The sequence below is a fragment of the Salvelinus fontinalis genome, unplaced genomic scaffold (genome assembly GCF_029448725.1).
Source record: "Salvelinus fontinalis isolate EN_2023a unplaced genomic scaffold, ASM2944872v1 scaffold_0310, whole genome shotgun sequence".
Taxonomy (NCBI): Eukaryota; Metazoa; Chordata; class Actinopteri; order Salmoniformes; family Salmonidae; genus Salvelinus; species Salvelinus fontinalis.
Window position 1 is genome coordinate 97,501 of NW_026600519.1, and position 17,500 is coordinate 115,000.

General features: G+C 53.2%; 1 protein-coding gene across 3 annotated transcripts in view; it reads left to right on the forward strand.

The window, feature by feature from the left end:
- LOC129845457 (E3 ubiquitin-protein ligase RNF216-like) overlaps nucleotides 1–17,500 on the forward strand; it is a 107,907-nt gene that overhangs the window by 29,295 nt on the left and 61,112 nt on the right. For all 3 annotated transcript variants that reach the window (XM_055913397.1, XM_055913399.1, XM_055913398.1), the window contains exon 11: nucleotides 3,405–3,542. In XM_055913397.1, coding sequence (XP_055769372.1) covers nucleotides 3,405–3,542 — 138 coding nt within the window. The remainder of the gene's footprint in view (nucleotides 1–3,404; nucleotides 3,543–17,500) is intronic.

Below are 17,500 nucleotides of genomic sequence, written 5' to 3' on the forward strand. Positions count from 1 at the left end.
TCTCTGTGTGATCATTTACGTCCCTCTCTCTGTGTGATCATTTAAGTCCCTCTCTCTCTGTGTGATCATTTACGTCCCTCTCTCTCTGTGTGATCATTTAAGTCCCTCTCTCTCTCTGTGATCATTTAAGTACCTCTCTCTCTGTGTGATCATTTACGTCCCTCTCTCTCTCTGTGATCATTTAAGTCCCTCTCTGTGTGATCATTTACGTCCCTCTCTCTCTGTGTGATCATTTACGTCCCTCTCTCTCTGTGTGATCATTTACGTCTCTCTCTCTCTCTGTGTGATCATTTACGTCCCTCTCTCTCTGTGTGATCATTTACGTCCCTCTCTCTCTCTCTGTGTGATCATTTACGTCCCTCTCTCTCTCTGTGTGATCATTTACGTCCCTCTCTCTCTGTGATCATTTACGTCCCTCTCTCTCTCTGTGTGATCATTTACGTCCCTCTCTCTCTCTGTGTGATCATTTACGTCCCTCTCTCTCTGTGTGATCATTTACGTCCCTCTCTCTGTGTGATCATTTACGTCCCTCTCTCTCTCTGATCATTTACGTCCCTCTCTCTCTCTGATCATTTACGTCCCTCTCTCTCTCTCTGTGATCATTTACGTCCCTCTCTCTCTGTGTGATCATTTACGTCCCTCTCTCTCTCTCTGTGATCATTTACGTCCCTCTCTCTCTGTGTGATCATTTACGTCCCTCTCTCTCTGTGTGATCATTTACGTCCCTCTCTCTCTGTGTGATCATTTACGTCCCTCTCTCTCTCTGTGTGATCATTTACGTCCCTCTCTCTCTCTCTGATCATTTACGTCCCTCTCTCTCTCTCTCTCTGATCATTTACGTCCCTCTCTCTCTCTCTGTGATCATTTACGTCCCTCTCTCTCTCTCTGATCATTTACGTCCCTCTCTCTCTCTCTCTGTGATCATTTACGTCCCTCTCTCTCTCTCTCTCTGATCATTTACGTCCCTCTCTCTCTCTCTGTGATCATTTACGTCCCTCTCTCTCTCTCTGATCATTTACGTCCCTCTCTCTCTCTCTCTGTGATCATTTACGTCCCTCTCTCTCTCTCTGTGATCATTTACGTCCCTCTCTCTCTCTGATCATTTACGTCCCTCTCTCTCTCTCTCTGTGATCATTTAAGTCCCTCTCTCTCTCTGTGTGATCATTTACGTCCCTCTCTCTCTGTGTGATCATTTAAGTCCCTCTCTCTCTGTGTGATCATTTACGTCCCTCTCTCTCTGTGTGATCATTTACGTCCCTCTCTCTCTGTGTGATCATTTAAGTCCCTCTCTCTCTCTGTGATCATTTAAGTACCTCTCTCTCTGTGTGATCATTTACGTCCCTCTCTCTCTCTGTGATCATTTAAGTCCCTCTCTGTGTGATCATTTACGTCCCTCTCTCTCTGTGTGATCATTTACGTCCCTCTCTCTCTGTGTGATCATTTACGTCTCTCTCTCTCTCTCTGTGTGATCATTTACGTCCCTCTCTCTCTGTGTGATCATTTACGTCCCTCTCTCTCTCTCTGTGTGATCATTTACGTCCCTCTCTCTCTCTGTGATCATTTACGTCCCTCTCTCTCTGTGATCATTTACGTCCCTCTCTCTGTGTGATCATTTACGTCCCTCTCTCTCTCTGTGTGATCATTTACGTCCCTCTCTCTCTGTGTGATCATTTACGTCCCTCTCTCTCTGTGTGATCATTTACGTCCCTCTCTCTCTCTGATCATTTACGTCCCTCTCTCTCTCTGATCATTTACGTCCCTCTCTCTCTCTCTGTGATCATTTACGTCCCTCTCTCTCTGTGTGATCATTTACGTCCCTCTCTCTCTCTGTGATCATTTACGTCCCTCTCTCTCTGTGTGATCATTTACGTCCCTCTCTCTCTCTGATCATTTACGTCCCTCTCTCTCTCTCTGTGTGATCATTTACGTCCCTCTCTCTCTCTCTGATCATTTACGTCCCTCTCTCTCTCTCTCTCTGATCATTTACGTCCCTCTCTCTCTCTCTGTGATCATTTACGTCCCTCTCTCTCTCTCTGATCATTTACGTCCCTCTCTCTCTCTCTGATCATTTACGTCCCTCTCTCTCTCTCTGTGATCATTTGCGTCCCTCTCTCTCTCTCTCTCTGATCATTTACGTCCCTCTCTCTCTCTCTGTGATCATTTACGTCCCTCTCTCTCTCTCTGATCATTTACGTCCCTCTCTCTCTCTGATCATTTACGTCCCTCTCTCTCACTCTGTGATCATTTACGTCCCTCTCTCTCTCTGATCATTTACGTCCCTCTCTCTCTCTCTGTGATCATTTACGTCCCTCTCTCTCTCTGATCATTTACGTCCCTCTCTCTCTCTGTGTGATCATTTACGTCCCTCTCTCTCTGTGTGATCATTTACGTCCCTCTCTCTCTGTGATCATTTACGTCCCTCTCTCTCTCTCTGATCATTTACATCCCTCTCTCTCTCTCTGTGTGATCATTTACGTCCCTCTCTCTCTGTGTGATCATTTACGTCCCTCTCTCTCTCTCTGTGTGATCATTTACGTCCCTCTCTCTCTCTCTGTGATCATTTACGTCCCTCTCTCTCTCTCTGTGATCATTTACGTCCCTCTCTCTCTCTCTGATCATTTACGTCTCTCTCTCTCTCTCTCTCTGTGATCATTTATGTCCCTCTCTCTCTCTCTGTGATCATTTATATATATATTATATTTTATATACACTGAACAACAATATAAACGCAACCTGTAAAGTGTTGGTCTCATGTTTCATGAGCTGAAATAAAATATCCCAGAAATTTTCCATTCGCACAAAAAGCTTCTTTCTCTCTAATTTGGTGCACAAATTTGTTTACATCCCTGTTAGTGAGCATTTCTCCTTTGCCAAGATAATCCATCCACCTGACAGGTGTGGCATATCAAGAAGCTGATTAAACAGCATGATCATTACACAGGTGCACCTTGTGCTGGGGACAATAAAAGGCCACTCTAAAAATGTGCAGTTTTGTCACACAACACAATGCCACAGATGTCTCAAGTTTTCAGGGAGCGTGCGTGCTGACTGCAGGAATATCCACCAGAGTTGTTGCCAGATAATTTACTGTTCTCTACCATAAGCCGCCTCTGACGTCGTTTTAGAGAATTTGCTGATAGAGTTTGGGTGTTGGGTCGTGTCGTGAACATCTGTCTCTCTCTCTCTGTGTCTCTGTCTCTCTCTCTCTCTCTCTCTCTCTGTCTCTCTCTCTCTCTCTCTCTCTCTCTGTCTCTCTCTCTCTCTCTCTCTCTCTCTCTCTCTCTCTCTGTCTCTCTCTCTCTGTCTCTCTCTCTGTCTCTGTCTCTCTGTCTCTCTCTGTCTCTCTGTCTCTGTCTCTCTCTGTCTCTCTCTGTCTCTCTCTCTCTCTCTCTCTGTCTCTGTAGGACGGACAGCTGATAGAGTGTGGGTGTTGCTGTGGGGAATTTGCCTTTGAGAAGATGACCCAGTGTTCTGACGGACATCTCTTCTGTAAAGAGTGTCTGGTTAAATACGCCGAGGAGGCTGTGTTCGGGTCAGGACAGGTATGTAGAGGTGTGGGGTGGGTTGGGTTTGTTATGCTCTGTGTTCGGGTCAGGACAGGTATGTAGAGGTGTGGGTTGGGTGTGCTCTGTGTTCGGGTCAGGACAGGTATGTAGAGGTGTGGGTTGGGTGTGTTATGCTCTGTGTTCGGGTCAGGACAGGTATGTAGAGGTGTGGGTTGGGTGTGCTCTGTGTTCGGGTCAGGACAGGTATGTAGAGGTGTGGGTTGGGTGTGTTATGCTCTGTGTTCGGGTCAGGACAGGTATGTAGAGGTGAGGTGTGGGTTGGGTGTGTTATGCTCTGTGTTCGGGTCAGGACAGGTATGTAGAGGTGTGGGGTGGGTTGGGTGTGTTATGCTCTGTGTTCGGGTCAGGACAGGTATGTAGAGGTGAGGTGTGGGTTGGGTGTGCTCTGTGTTCGGGTCAGGACAGGTATGTAGAGGTGTGGGGTGGGTGTGCTCTGTGTTCGGGTCAGGACAGGTATGTAGAGGTGTGGGGTGGGTGTGCTCTGTGTTCGGGTCAGGACAGGTATGTAGAGGTGTGGGGTGGGTTGGGTGTGTTATGCTCTGTGTTCGGGTCAGGACAGGTATGTAGAGGTGTGGGTTGGGTGTGTTATGCTCTGTGTTCGGGTCAGGACAGGTATGTAGAGGTGTGGGGTGGGTTGGGTTTGTTATGCTCTGTGTTCGGGTCAGGACAGGTATGTAGAGGTGTGGGGTGGGTTGGGTGTGTTATGCTCTGTGTTCGGGTCAGGACAGGTATGTAGAGGTGAGGGGTGGGTTGGGTGTGTTATGCTCTGTGTTCGGGTCAGGACAGGTATGTAGAGGGGTGGGGTGGGTTGGGTTTGTTATGCTCTGTGTTCGGGTCAGGACAGGTATGTAGAGGTGTGGGTTGGGTGTGCTCTGTGTTCGGGTCAGGACAGGTATGTAGAGGTGTGGGTTGGGTGTGTTATGCTCTGTGTTCGGGTCAGGACAGGTATGTAGAGGTGTGGGTTGGGTGTGCTCTGTGTTCGGGTCAGGACAGGTATGTAGAGGTGTGGGTTGGGTGTGTTATGCTCTGTGTTCGGGTCAGGACAGGTATGTAGAGGTGAGGTGTGGGTTGGGTGTGTTATGCTCTGTGTTCGGGTCAGGACAGGTATGTAGAGGTGTGGGGTGGGTTGGGTGTGTTATGCTCTGTGTTCGGGTCAGGACAGGTATGTAGAGGTGAGGTGTGGGTTGGGTGTGCTCTGTGTTCGGGTCAGGACAGGTATGTAGAGGTGTGGGGTGGGTGTGCTCTGTGTTCGGGTCAGGACAGGTATGTAGAGGTGTGGGGTGGGTGTGCTCTGTGTTCGGGTCAGGACAGGTATGTAGAGGTGTGGGGTGGGTTGGGTGTGTTATGCTCTGTGTTCGGGTCAGGACAGGTATGTAGAGGTGTGGGTTGGGTGTGTTATGCTCTGTGTTCGGGTCAGGACAGGTATGTAGAGGTGTGGGGTGGGTTGGGTTTGTTATGCTCTGTGTTCGGGTCAGGACAGGTATGTAGAGGTGTGGGGTGGGTTGGGTGTGTTATGCTCTGTGTTCGGGTCAGGACAGGTATGTAGAGGTGAGGGGTGGGTTGGGTGTGTTATGCTCTGTGTTCGGGTCAGGACAGGTATGTAGAGGGGTGGGGTGGGTTGGGTGTGTTATGCTCTGTGTTCGGGTCAGGACAGGTATGTAGAGGTGTGGGGTGGGTTGGGTGTGTTATGCTCTGTGTTCGGGTCAGGACAGGTATGTAGAGGTGAGGGGTGGGTTGGGTGTGTTATGCTCTGTGTTCGGGTCAGGACAGGTATGTAGAGGGGTGGGGTGGGTATGTTATGCTCTGTGTTCGGGTCAGGACAGGTATGTAGAGGTGTGGGGTGGGTTGGGTGTGTTATGCTCTGTGTTCGGGTCAGGACAGGTATGTAGAGGTGTGGGGTGGGTTGGGTGTGCTCTGTGTTCGGGTCAGGACAGGTACGTAGAGGGGTGGGTTGGGTGTGTTATGCTCTGTGTTCGGGTCAGGACAGGTATGTAGAGGTGTGGGGTGGGTTGGGTGTGTTATGCTCTGTGTTCGGGTCAGGACAGGTATGTAGAGGTGTGGGGTGGGTGTGTTATGCTCTGTGTTCGGGTCAGGACAGGTATGTAGAGGTGTGGGGTGGGTTGGGTGTGTTATTCTCTGTGTTCGGGTCAGGACAGGTATGTAGAGGTGTGGGGTGGGTTGGGTGTGCTCTGTGTTCGGGTCAGGACAGGTATGTAGAGGTGTGGGGTGGGTTGGGTGTGCTCTGTGTTCGGGTCAGGACAGGTATGTAGAGGTGTGGGGTGGGTTGGGTGTGCTATGTGTTCGGGTCAGGACAGGTATGTAGAGGTGTGGTGTGGGTTGGGTGTGCTCTGTGTTCGGGTCAGGACAGGTATGTAGAGGTGTGGGGTGGGTTGGGTGTGTTATGCTCTGTGTTCGGGTCAGGACAGGTATGTAGAGGTGTGGGGTGGGTTGGGTGTGTTATGCTCTGTGTTCGGGTCAGGACAGGTATGTAGAGGTGTGGGGTGGGTTGGGTGTGCTCTGTGTTCGGGTCAGGACAGGTATGTAGAGGTGTGGGGTGGGTTGGGTGTGCTATGCTCTGTGTTCGGGTCAGGACAGGTATGTAGAGGTGTGGGTTGGGTGTGTTATGCTCTGTTTTCGGGTCAGGACAGGTATGTAGAGGTGTGGGGTGGGTTGGGTGTGCTCTGTGTTCGGGTCAGGACAGGTATGTAGAGGTGTGGGGTGGGTTGGGTGTGTTATGCTCTGTGTTCGGGTCAGGACAGGTATGTAGAGGTGTGGGTTGGGTTGGGTGTGTTATGCTCTGTGTTCGGGTCAGGACCGGTATGTAGAGGTGTGGGGTGGGTTGGGTGTGTTATGCTCTGTGTTCGGGTCAGGACCGGTATGTAGAGGTGTGGGGTGGGTTGGGTGTGCTCTGTGTTCGGGTCAGGACAGGTATGTAGAGGTGTGGGGTGGGTTGGGTGTGTTATGCTCTGTGTTCGGGTCAGGACCGGTATGTAGAGGTGTGGGGTGGGTTGGGTTTGTTATGCTCTGTGTTCGGGTCAGGACAGGTATGTAGAGGTGTGGGTGGGTGTGTTATGCTCTGTGTTCGGGTCAGGACAGGTATGTAGAGGTGTGGGGTGGGTTGGGTGTGCTGTGCTGTGCTCTGTGTTCGGGTCAGGACAGGTATGTAGAGGTGTGGGTTGGGTGTGTTATGCTCTGTGTTCGGGTCAGGACAGGTATGTAGAGGTGTGGGGTGGGTTGGGTGTGTTATGCTCTGTGTTCGGGTCAGGACAGGTATGTAGAGGTGTGGGGTGGGTTGGGTGTGCTCTGTGTTCGGGTCAGGACAGGTATGTAGAGGTGTGGGGTGGGTTGGGTGTGTTATGCTCTGTGTTCGGGTCAGGACAGGTATGTAGAGGTGAGGGGTGGGTTGGGTGTGCTCTGTGTTCGGGTCAGGACAGGTATGTAGAGGTGTGGGTTGGGTGTGCTATGCTCTGTGTTCGGGTCAGGACAGGTATGTAGAGGTGTGGGGTGGGTGTGTTATGCTCTGTGTTCGGGTCAGGACAGGTATGTAGAGGTGTGGGGTGGGTTGGGTGTGCTCTGTGTTCGGGTCAGGACAGGTATGTAGAGGTGTGGGGTGGGTTGGGTGTGTTATGCTCTGTGTTCGGGTCAGGACAGGTATGTAGAGGTGTGGGGTGGGTGTGTTATGCTCTGTGTTCGGGTCAGGACAGGTATGTAGAGGTGAGGGGTGGGTTGGGTGTGTTATGCTCTGTGTTCGGGTCAGGACAGGTATGTAGAGGTGTGGGGTGGGTTGGGTGTGCTCTGTGTTCGGGTCAGGACAGGTATGTAGAGGTGAGGGGTGGGTTGGGTGTGTTATGCTCTGTGTTCGGGTCAGGACAGGTATGTAGAGGTGAGGGGTGGGTTGGGTGTTTTATGCTCTGTGTTCGGGTCAGGACAGGTATGTAGAGGTGAGCGGTGGGTTGGGTGTGTTATGCTCTGTGTTCGGGTCAGGACAGGTATGTAGAGGTGTGGTGTGGGTTGGGTGTGTTATGCTCTGTGTTCGGGTCAGGACAGGTATGTAGAGGTGTGGGGTGGGTTGGGTTTGTTATGCTCTGTGTTCGGGTCAGGACAGGTATGTAGAGGTGTGGGTTGGGTTGGGTTATGCTCTGTGTTCGGGTCAGGACAGGTATGTAGAGGTGTGGGGTGGGTTGGGTGTGTTATGCTCTGTGTTCGGGTCAGGACAGGTATGTAGAGGTGTGGGGTGGGTTGGGTGTGTTATGCTCTGTGTTCGGGTCAGGACAGGTATGTAGAGGTGTGGGGTGGGTTGGGTGTGCTCTGTGTTCGGGTCAGGACAGGTATGTAGAGGTGTGGGGTGGGTTGGGTGTGTTATGCTCTGTGTTCGGGTCAGGACAGGTATGTAGAGGTGTGGGGTGGGTTGGGTGTGTTATGCTCTGTGTTCGGGTCAGGACAGGTATGTAGAGGTGTGGGGTGGGTTGGGTGTGCTCTGTGTTCGGGTCAGGACAGGTATGTAGAGGTGTGGGGTGGGTGTGCTCTGTGTTCGGGTCAGGACAGGTATGTAGAGGTGTGGGTTGGGTTGGGTGTGCTCTGTGTTCGGGTCAGGACAGGTATGTAGAGGTGAGGGGTGGGTTGGGTGTGTTGTGCTCTGTGTTCGGGTCAGGACAGGTATGTAGAGGGGTGGGTTGGGTGTGTTATGCTCTGTGTTCGGGTCAGGACAGGTATGTAGAGGGGTGGGGTGGGTGTGTTATGCTCTGTGTTCGGGTCAGGACAGGTATGTAGAGGGGTGGGTGTGCTATGCTCTGTGTTCGGGTTAGGACAGGTATGTAGAGGTGAGGGGTGGGTTGGGTGTGCTATGCTCTGTGTTCGGATCAGGACAGGTATGTAGAGGTGTGGGTTTGGTGTGTTATGCTCTGTTCGGGTCAGGACAGGTATGTAGAGGTGTGGGGTGGGTTGGGTTTGTTATGCTCTGTGTTCGGGTCAGGACAGGTATGTAGAGGGGTGGGTTGGGTGTGCTCTGTGTTCGGGTCAGGACAGGTATGTATAGGGGTGGGTTGGGTTTGTTATGCTCTGTGTTCGGGTCAGGACAGGTATGTAGAGGTGTGGGGTGGGTTGGGTGTGTTATGCTCTGTGTTCGGGTCAGGACAGGTATGTAGAGGTGAGGGGTGGGTGTGTTATGCTCTGTGTTCGGGTCAGGACAGGTATGTAGAGGTGTGGGGTGGGGTGGGTGTGTTATGCTCTGTGTTCGGGTCAGGACAGGTATGTAGAGGTGTGGGGTGGGTGTGCTCTGTGTTCGGGTCAGGACAGGTATGTAGAGGTGTGGGGTGGGTTGGGTGTGTTATGCTCTGTGTTCGGGTCAGGACAGGTATGTAGAGGGGTGGGTTGGGTTGGGTGTGTTATGCTCTGTGTTCGGGTCAGGACAGGTATGTAGAGGTGTGGGGTGGGTTGGGTGTGTTATGCTCTGTGTTCGGGTCAGGACAGGTATGTAGAGGTGAGGGGTGGGTTGGGTGTGTTATGCTCTGTGTTCGGGTCAGGACAGGTATGTAGAGGTGTGGGGTGGGTTGGGTGTGTTATGCTCTGTGTTCGGGTCAGGACAGGTATGTAGAGGTGAGGGGTGGGTTGGGTGTGTTATGCTCTGTGTTCGGGTCAGGACAGGTATGTAGAGGTGTGGGGTGGGTTGGGTGTGTTATGCTCTGTGTTCGGGTCAGGACAGGTATGTAGAGGGGTGGGTTGGGTGTGTTATGCTCTGTGTTCGGGTCAGGACAGGTATGCAGAGGTGTGGGTTGGGTTTGCTCTGTGGTCGGGTCAGGACAGGTATGTAGAGGTGTGTGTTGGGTGTGCTCTGTGTTCGGGTCAGGACAGGTATGTAGAGGTGTGGGGTGGGTTGGGTGTGTTATGCTCTGTGTTCGGGTCAGGACAGGTATGTAGAGGTGTGGGTTGGGTGTGCTCTGTGTTCGGGTCAGGACAGGTATGTAGAGGTGTGGGGTGGGTTGGGTGTGTTATGCTCTTTGTTCGGGTCAGGACAGGTATGTAGAGGTGTGGGGTGGGTGTGTTATGCTCTGTGTTCGGGTCAGGACAGGTATGTAGAGGTTTGGGGTGGGTTGGGTTTGTTATGCTCTGTGTTCGGGTCAGGACAGGTATGTAGAGGTGTGGGGTGGGTTGGGTGTGTTATGCTCTGTGTTCGGGTCAGGACAGGTATGTAGAGGTGTGGGGTGGGTTGGGTGTGTTATGCTCTGTGTTCGGGTCAGGACAGGTATGTAGAGGTGAGGGGTGGGTTGGGTGTGTTATGCTCTGTGTTCGGGTCAGGACAGGTATGTAGAGGTGAGGGGTGGGGTGGGTTGGGTGTGCTCTGTGTTCGGGTCAGGACAGGTATGTAGAGGGGTGGGTTGGGTTGGGTTTGTTATGCTCTGTGTTCGGGTCAGGACAGGTATGTAGAGGGGTGGGTTGGGTTGGGTGTGCTCTGTGTTCGGGTCAGGACAGGTATGTAGAGGTGTGGGGTGGGTTGGGTGTGCTCTGTGTTCGGGTCAGGACAGGTATGTAGAGGTGTGGGGTGGGTTGGGTGTGCTCTGTGTTCGGGTCAGGACAGGTATGTAGAGGTGTGGGGTGGGTTGGGTGTGTTATGCTCTGTGTTCGGGTCAGGACAGGTATGTAGAGGGGTGGGTTGGGTGTGCTATGCTCTGTGTTCGGGTCAGGACAGGTATGTAGAGATGTGGGTTGGGTGTGTTATGCTCTGTGTTCGGGTCAGGACAGGTATGTAGAGGTGTGGGTTGGGTGTGTTATGCTCTGTGTTCAGGACAGGTATGTAGAGGGGTGGGTTGGGTGTGCTCTGTGTTCGGGTCAGGACAGGTATGTAGAGGTGTGGGGTGGGTTGGGTTTGTTATGCTCTGTGTTCGGGTCAGGACAGGTATGTAGAGGTGTGGGGTGGGTTGGGTTTGTTATGCTCTGTGTTCGGGTCAGGACAGGTATGTAGAGGTGTGGGGTGGGTTGGGTGTGTTATGCTCTGTGTTCGGGTCAGGACAGGTATGTAGAGGTGTGGGTTGGGTTGGGTGTGTTATGCTCTGTGTTCGGGTCAGGACAGGTATGTAGAGGTGTGGGGTGGGTTTGGTGTGTTATGCTCTGTGTTCGGGTCAGGACAGGTATGTAGAGGTGTGGGGTGGGTTGGGTGTGCTCTGTGTTCGGGTCAGGACAGGTATGTAGATTTGTGGGGTGGGTTGGGTGTGCTCTGTGTTCGGGTCAGGACAGGTATGTAGAGGTGTGGGGTTGGGTGTGCTCTGTGTTCGGGTCAGGACAGGTATGTAGAGGTGTGGGGTGGGTTGGGTGTGCTCTGTGTTCGGGTCAGGACAGGTATGTAGAGGTGTGGGGTGGGTGTGTTATGCTCTGTGCTCTGTGGTCAGGACAGGTATGTAGAGGTTTGGGGTGGGTTGGGTTTGTTATGCTCTGTGTTCGGGTCAGGACAGGTATGTAGAGGTGTGGGGTGGGTTGGGTGTGTTATGCTCTGTGTTCGGGTCAGGACAGGTATGTAGAGGTGTGGGGTGGGTTGGGTGTGTTATGCTCTGTGTTCGGGTCAGGACAGGTATGTAGAGGTGAGGGGTGGGTTGGGTGTGTTATGCTCTGTGTTCGGGTCAGGACAGGTATGTAGAGGTGAGGGGTGGGGTGGGTTGGGTGTGCTCTGTGTTCGGGTCAGGACAGGTATGTAGAGGGGTGGGTTGGGTTGGGTTTGTTATGCTCTGTGTTCGGGTCAGGACAGGTATGTAGAGGGGTGGGTTGGGTTGGGTGTGCTCTGTGTTCGGGTCAGGACAGGTATGTAGAGGTGTGGGGTGGGTTGGGTGTGCTCTGTGTTCGGGTCAGGACAGGTATGTAGAGGTGTGGGGTGGGTTGGGTGTGCTCTGTGTTCGGGTCAGGACAGGTATGTAGAGGTGTGGGGTGGGTTGGGTGTGTTATGCTCTGTGTTCGGGTCAGGACAGGTATGTAGAGGGGTGGGTTGGGTGTGCTATGCTCTGTGTTCGGGTCAGGACAGGTATGTAGAGATGTGGGTTGGGTGTGTTATGCTCTGTGTTCGGGTCAGGACAGGTATGTAGAGGTGTGGGTTGGGTGTGTTATGCTCTGTGTTCAGGACAGGTATGTAGAGGGGTGGGTTGGGTGTGCTCTGTGTTCGGGTCAGGACAGGTATGTAGAGGTGTGGGGTGGGTTGGGTTTGTTATGCTCTGTGTTCGGGTCAGGACAGGTATGTAGAGGTGTGGGGTGGGTTGGGTTTGTTATGCTCTGTGTTCGGGTCAGGACAGGTATGTAGAGGTGTGGGGTGGGTTGGGTGTGTTATGCTCTGTGTTCGGGTCAGGACAGGTATGTAGAGGTGTGGGGTGGGTTGGGTTTGTTATGCTCTGTGTTCGGGTCAGGACAGGTATGTAGAGGTGTGGGGTGGGTTGGGTGTGTTATGCTCTGTGTTAGGGTCAGGACAGGTATGTAGAGGTGAGGGATGGGGTGGGTTGGGTATGTTATGCTCTGTGTTCGGGTCAGGACAGGTATGTAGAGGTGAGGGGTGGGGTGGGTGTGCTCTGTGTTCGGGTCAGGACAGGTATGTAGAGGGGTGGGTTGGGTGTGTTATGCTCTGTGTTCGGGTCAGGACAGGTATGTAGAGGTGTGGGGTGGGTTGGGTGTGCTCTGTGTTCGGGTCAGGACAGGTATGTAGAGGTGTGGGGTGGGTTGAGTGTGTTATGCTCTGTGTTCGGGTCAGGACAGGTATGTAGAGGGGTGGGTTGGGTGTGTTATGCTCTGTGTTCGGGTCAGGACAGGTATGTAGAGGGGTGGGGTGGGTTGGGTGTGCTCTGTGTTCGGGTCAGGACAGGTATGTAGAGGTGAGGGGTGCGTGTGTTATGCTCTGTGTTCGGGTCAGGACAGGTATGTAGAGGTGTGGGGTGGGTTGGGTGTGTTATGCTCTGTGTTCGGGTCAGGACAGGTATGTAGAGGTGTGGGGTGGGTTGGGTGTGCTCTGTGTTCGGGTCAGGACAGGTATGATGAGGTGAGGGGTGGGTTGGGTGTGTTATGCTCTGTGTTCGGGTCAGGACAGGTATGTAGAGGTGTGGGTTGGGTTGGGTGTGTTATGCTCTGTGTTCGGGTCAGGACAGGTATGTAGAGGTGTGGGGTGGGGTGGGTGTGTTATGCTCTGTGTTCGGGTCAGGACAGGTATGTAGAGGTGAGGTGTGGGTGTGCTATGCTCTGTGTTCGGGTCAGGACAGGTATGTAGAGGTGAGGGGTGGGTGTGCTATGCTCTGTGTTCGGGTCAGGACAGGTATGTAGAGGTGAGGGGTGGGTGTGTTATGCTCTGTGTTCGGGTCAGGACAGGTATGTAGAGGTGTGGGGTGGGTGTGTTATGCTCTGTGTTCGGGTCAGGACAGGTATGTAGAGGTGAGGTGTGGGTGTGCTATGCTCTGTGTTCGGGTCAGGACAGGTATGTAGAGGTGTGGGGTGGGTTGGGTGTGCTCTGTGTTCGGGTCAGGACAGGTATGTAGAGGTGTGGGGTGGGTTGGGTGTGTTATGCTCTGTGTTCGGGTCAGGACAGGTATGTAGAGGTGAGGGGTGGGTTGGGTGTGTTATGCTCTGTGTTCGGGTCAGGACAGGTATGTAGAGGTGTGGGGTGGGTTGGGTGTGTTATGCTCTGTGTTCGGGTCAGGACAGGTATGTAGAGGTGAGGGGTGGGTTGGGTGTGCTCTGTGTTCGGGTCAGGACAGGTATGTAGAGGGGTGGGTTGGGTATGTTATGCTCTGTGTTCGGGTCAGGACAGGTATGTAGAGGTGAGGGGTGGGTTGGGTGTGCTCTGTGTTCGGGTCAGGACAGGTATGTAGAGGTGTGGGTTGGGTATGTTATGCTCTGTGCTCGGGTCAGGACAGGTATGTAGAGGGGTGGGTTGGGTATGTTATGCTCTGTGTTCGGGTCAGGACAGGTATGTAGAGGTGTGGGGTGGGTTGGGTGTGCTCTGTGTTCGGGTCAGGACAGGTATGTAGAGGTGAGGGGTGGGTTGGGTGTGTTATGCTTTGTGTTCGGGTCAGGACAGGTATGTAGAGGTGTGGGGTGGGTTGGGTGTGTTATGCTCTGTGTTCGGGTCAGGACAGGTATGTAGAGGTGTGGGTTGAGTGTGTTATGCTCTGTGTTCGGGTCAGGACAGGTATGTAGAGGTGTGGGTTGGGTGTGTTATGCTCTGTGTTCGGGTCAGAACAGGTATGTAGAGGTGTGGGTTGGGTGTGTTATGCTCTGTGTTCGGGTCAGGACAGGTATGTAGAGGTGTGGGGTGGGTTGGGTGTGTTATTCTCTGTGTTCGGGTCAGGACAGGTATGTAGAGGTGAGGGGTGGGTTGGGTGTGTTATGCTCTGTGTTCGGGTCAGGACAGGTATGTAGAGGGGTGGGTTGGGTATGTTATGCTCTGTGTTCGGGTCAGGACAGGTATGTAGAGGGGTGGGTTGGGTGTGCTCTGTGTTCGGGTCAGGACAGGTATGTAGAGGTGAGGGGTGGGTTGGGTGTGCTCTGTGTTCGGGTCAGGACAGGTATGTAGAGGTGTGGGGTGGGTTGGGTGTGTTATGCTCTGTGTTCGGGTCAGGACAGGTATGTAGAGGGGTGGGTTGGGTATGTTATGCTCTGTGTTCGGTTCAGGACAGGTATGTAGAGGTGTGGGTTGGGTGTGTTATGCTCTGTGTTCGGGTCAGGACAGGTATGTAGAGGTGAGGGGTGGGTTGGGTGTGTTATGCTCTGTGTTCGGGTCAGGACAGGTATGTAGAGGTGTGGGGTGGGTTGGGTTTGTTATGCTCTGTGATCGGGTCAGGACAGGTATGTAGAGGTGTGGGGTGGGTTGGGTGTGTTATGCTCTGTGTTCGGGTCAGGACAGGTATGTAGAGGTGTGGGTTGGGTGTGTTATGCTCTGTGTTCGGGTCAGGACAGGTATGTAGAGGTGTGGGGTGGGTTGGGTGTGTTATGCTCTGTGTTCGGGTCAGGACAGGTATTTTTAGAGGTGTGGGTTGGGTATGTTATGCTCTGTGTTCGGGTCAGGACAGGTATGTAGAGGTGAGGGGTGGGTTGGGTGTGTTATGCTCTGTGTTCGGGTCAGGACAGGTATGTAGAGGTGTGGGGTGGGTTGGGTTTGTTATGCTCTGTGATCGGGTCAGGACAGGTATGTAGAGGTGTGGGGTGGGTTGGGTGTGTTATGCTCTGTGTTCGGGTCAGGACAGGTATGTAGAGGGGTGGGTTGGGTTGGGTGTGTTATGCTCTGTGTTCGGGTCAGGACAGGTATGTAGAGGTGTGGGGTGGGTTGGGTGTGTTATGCTCTGTGTTCGGGTCAGGACAGGTATGTAGAGGGGTGGGGTGGGTATGTTATGCTCTGTGTTCGGGTCAGGACAGGTATGTAGAGGGGTGGGGTGGGTTGGGTGTGCTCTGTGTTCGGGTCAGGACAGGTATGTAGAGGTGAGGGGTGCGTGTGTTATGCTCTGTGTTCGGGTCAGGACAGGTATGTAGAGGTGTGGGGTGGGTTGGGTGTGTTATGCTCTGTGTTCGGGTCAGGACAGGTATGTAGAGGTGTGGGGTGGGTTGGGTGTGCTCTGTGTTCGGGTCAGGACAGGTATGTAGAGGTGAGGGGTGGGTTGGGTGTGTTATGCTCTGTGTTCGGGTCAGGACAGGTATGTAGAGGTGTGGGTTGGGTTGGGTGTGTTATGCTCTGTGTTCGGGTCAGGACAGGTATGTAGAGGTGTGGGGTGGGGTGGGTGTGTTATGCTCTGTGTTCGGGTCAGGACAGGTATGTAGAGGTGAGGTGTGGGTGTGCTATGCTCTGTGTTCGGGTCAGGACAGGTATGTAGAGGTGAGGGGTGGGTGTGCTATGCTCTGTGTTCGGGTCAGGACAGGTATGTAGAGGTGAGGGGTGGGTGTGTTATGCTCTGTGTTCGGGTCAGGACAGGTATGTAGAGGTGTGGGGTGGGTGTGTTATGCTCTGTGTTCGGGTCAGGACAGGTATGTAGAGGTGAGGTGTGGGTGTGCTATGCTCTGTGTTCGGGTCAGGACAGGTATGTAGAGGTGTGGGGTGGGTTGGGTGTGTTATGCTCTGTGTTCGGGTCAGGACAGGTATGTAGAGGTGAGGGGTGGGTTGGGTGTGTTATGCTCTGTGTTCGGGTCAGGACAGGTATGTAGAGGTGTGGGGTGGGTTGGGTGTGTTATGCTCTGTGTTCGGGTCAGGACAGGTATGTAGAGGTGAGGGGTGGGTTGGGTGTGCTCTGTGTTCGGGTCAGGACAGGTATGTAGAGGGGTGGGTTGGGTATGTTATGCTCTGTGTTCGGGTCAGGACAGGTATGTAGAGGTGAGGGGTGGGTTGGGTGTGCTCTGTGTTCGGGTCAGGACAGGTATGTAGAGGTGTGGGTTGGGTATGTTATGCTCTGTGCTCGGGTCAGGACAGGTATGTAGAGGGGTGGGTTGGGTATGTTATGCTCTGTGTTCGGGTCAGGACAGGTATGTAGAGGTGTGGGGTGGGTTGGGTGTGCTCTGTGTTCGGGTCAGGACAGGTATGTAGAGGTGAGGGGTGGGTTGGGTGTGTTATGCTCTGTGTTCGGGTCAGGACAGGTATGTAGAGGTGTGGGGTGGGTTGGGTGTGTTATGCTCTGTGTTCGGGTCAGGACAGGTATGTAGAGGTGTGGGTTGAGTGTGTTATGCTCTGTGTTCGGGTCAGGACAGGTATGTAGAGGTGTGGGTTGGGTGTGTTATGCTCTGTGTTCGGGTCAGAACAGGTATGTAGAGGTGTGGGTTGGGTGTGTTATGCTCTGTGTTCGGGTCAGGACAGGTATGTAGAGGTGTGGGTTGGGTTGGGTGTGTTATTCTCTGTGTTCGGGTCAGGACAGGTATGTAGAGGTGAGGGGTGGGTTGGGTGTGTTATGCTCTGTGTTCGGGTCAGGACAGGTATGTAGAGGGGTGGGTTGGGTATGTTATGCTCTGTGTTCGGGTCAGGACAGGTATGTAGAGGGGTGGGTTGGGTGTGCTCTGTGTTCGGGTCAGGACAGGTATGTAGAGGTGAGGGGTGGGATGGGTGTGCTCTGTGTTCGGGTCAGGACAGGTATGTAGAGGTGTGGGGTGGGTTGGGTGTGTTATGCTCTGTGTTCGGGTCAGGACAGGTATGTAGAGGGGTGGGTTGGGTATGTTATGCTCTGTGTTCGGTTCAGGACAGGTATGTAGAGGTGTGGGTTGGGTGTGTTATGCTCTGTGTTCGGGTCAGGACAGGTATGTAGAGGTGTGGGGTGGGTTGGGTGTGTTATGCTCTGTGTTCGGGTCAGGACAGGTATGTAGAGGTGTGGGGTGGGTTGGGTGTGTTATGCTCTGTGTTCGGGTCAGGACAGGTATGTAGAGGTGTGGGTTGGGTGTGTTATGCTCTGTGTTCGGGTCAGGACAGGTATGTAGAGGTGAGGGGTGGGTTGGGTGTGTTATGCTCTGTGTTCGGGTCAGGACAGGTATGTAGAGGTGTGGGGTGGGTTGGGTTTGTTATGCTCTGTGATCGGGTCAGGACAGGTATGTAGAGGTGTGGGGTGGGTTGGGTGTGTTATGCTCTGTGTTCGGGTCAGGACAGGTATGTAGAGGTGTGGGTTGGGTGTGTTATGCTCTGTGTTCGGGTCAGGACAGGTATGTAGAGGTGTGGGGTGGGTTGGGTGTGTTATGCTCTGTGTTCGGGTCAGGACAGGTATTTTTAGAGGTGTGGGTTGGGTATGTTATGCTCTGTGTTCGGGTCAGGACAGGTATGTAGAGGTGAGGGGTGGGTTGGGTGTGTTATGCTCTGTGTTCGGGTCAGGACAGGTATGTAGAGGTGTGGGGTGGGTTGGGTTTGTTATGCTCTGTGATCGGGTCAGGACAGGTATGTAGAGGTGTGGGGTGGGTTGGGTGTGTTATGCTCTGTGTTCGGGTCAGGACAGGTATGTAGAGGGGTGGGTTGGGTT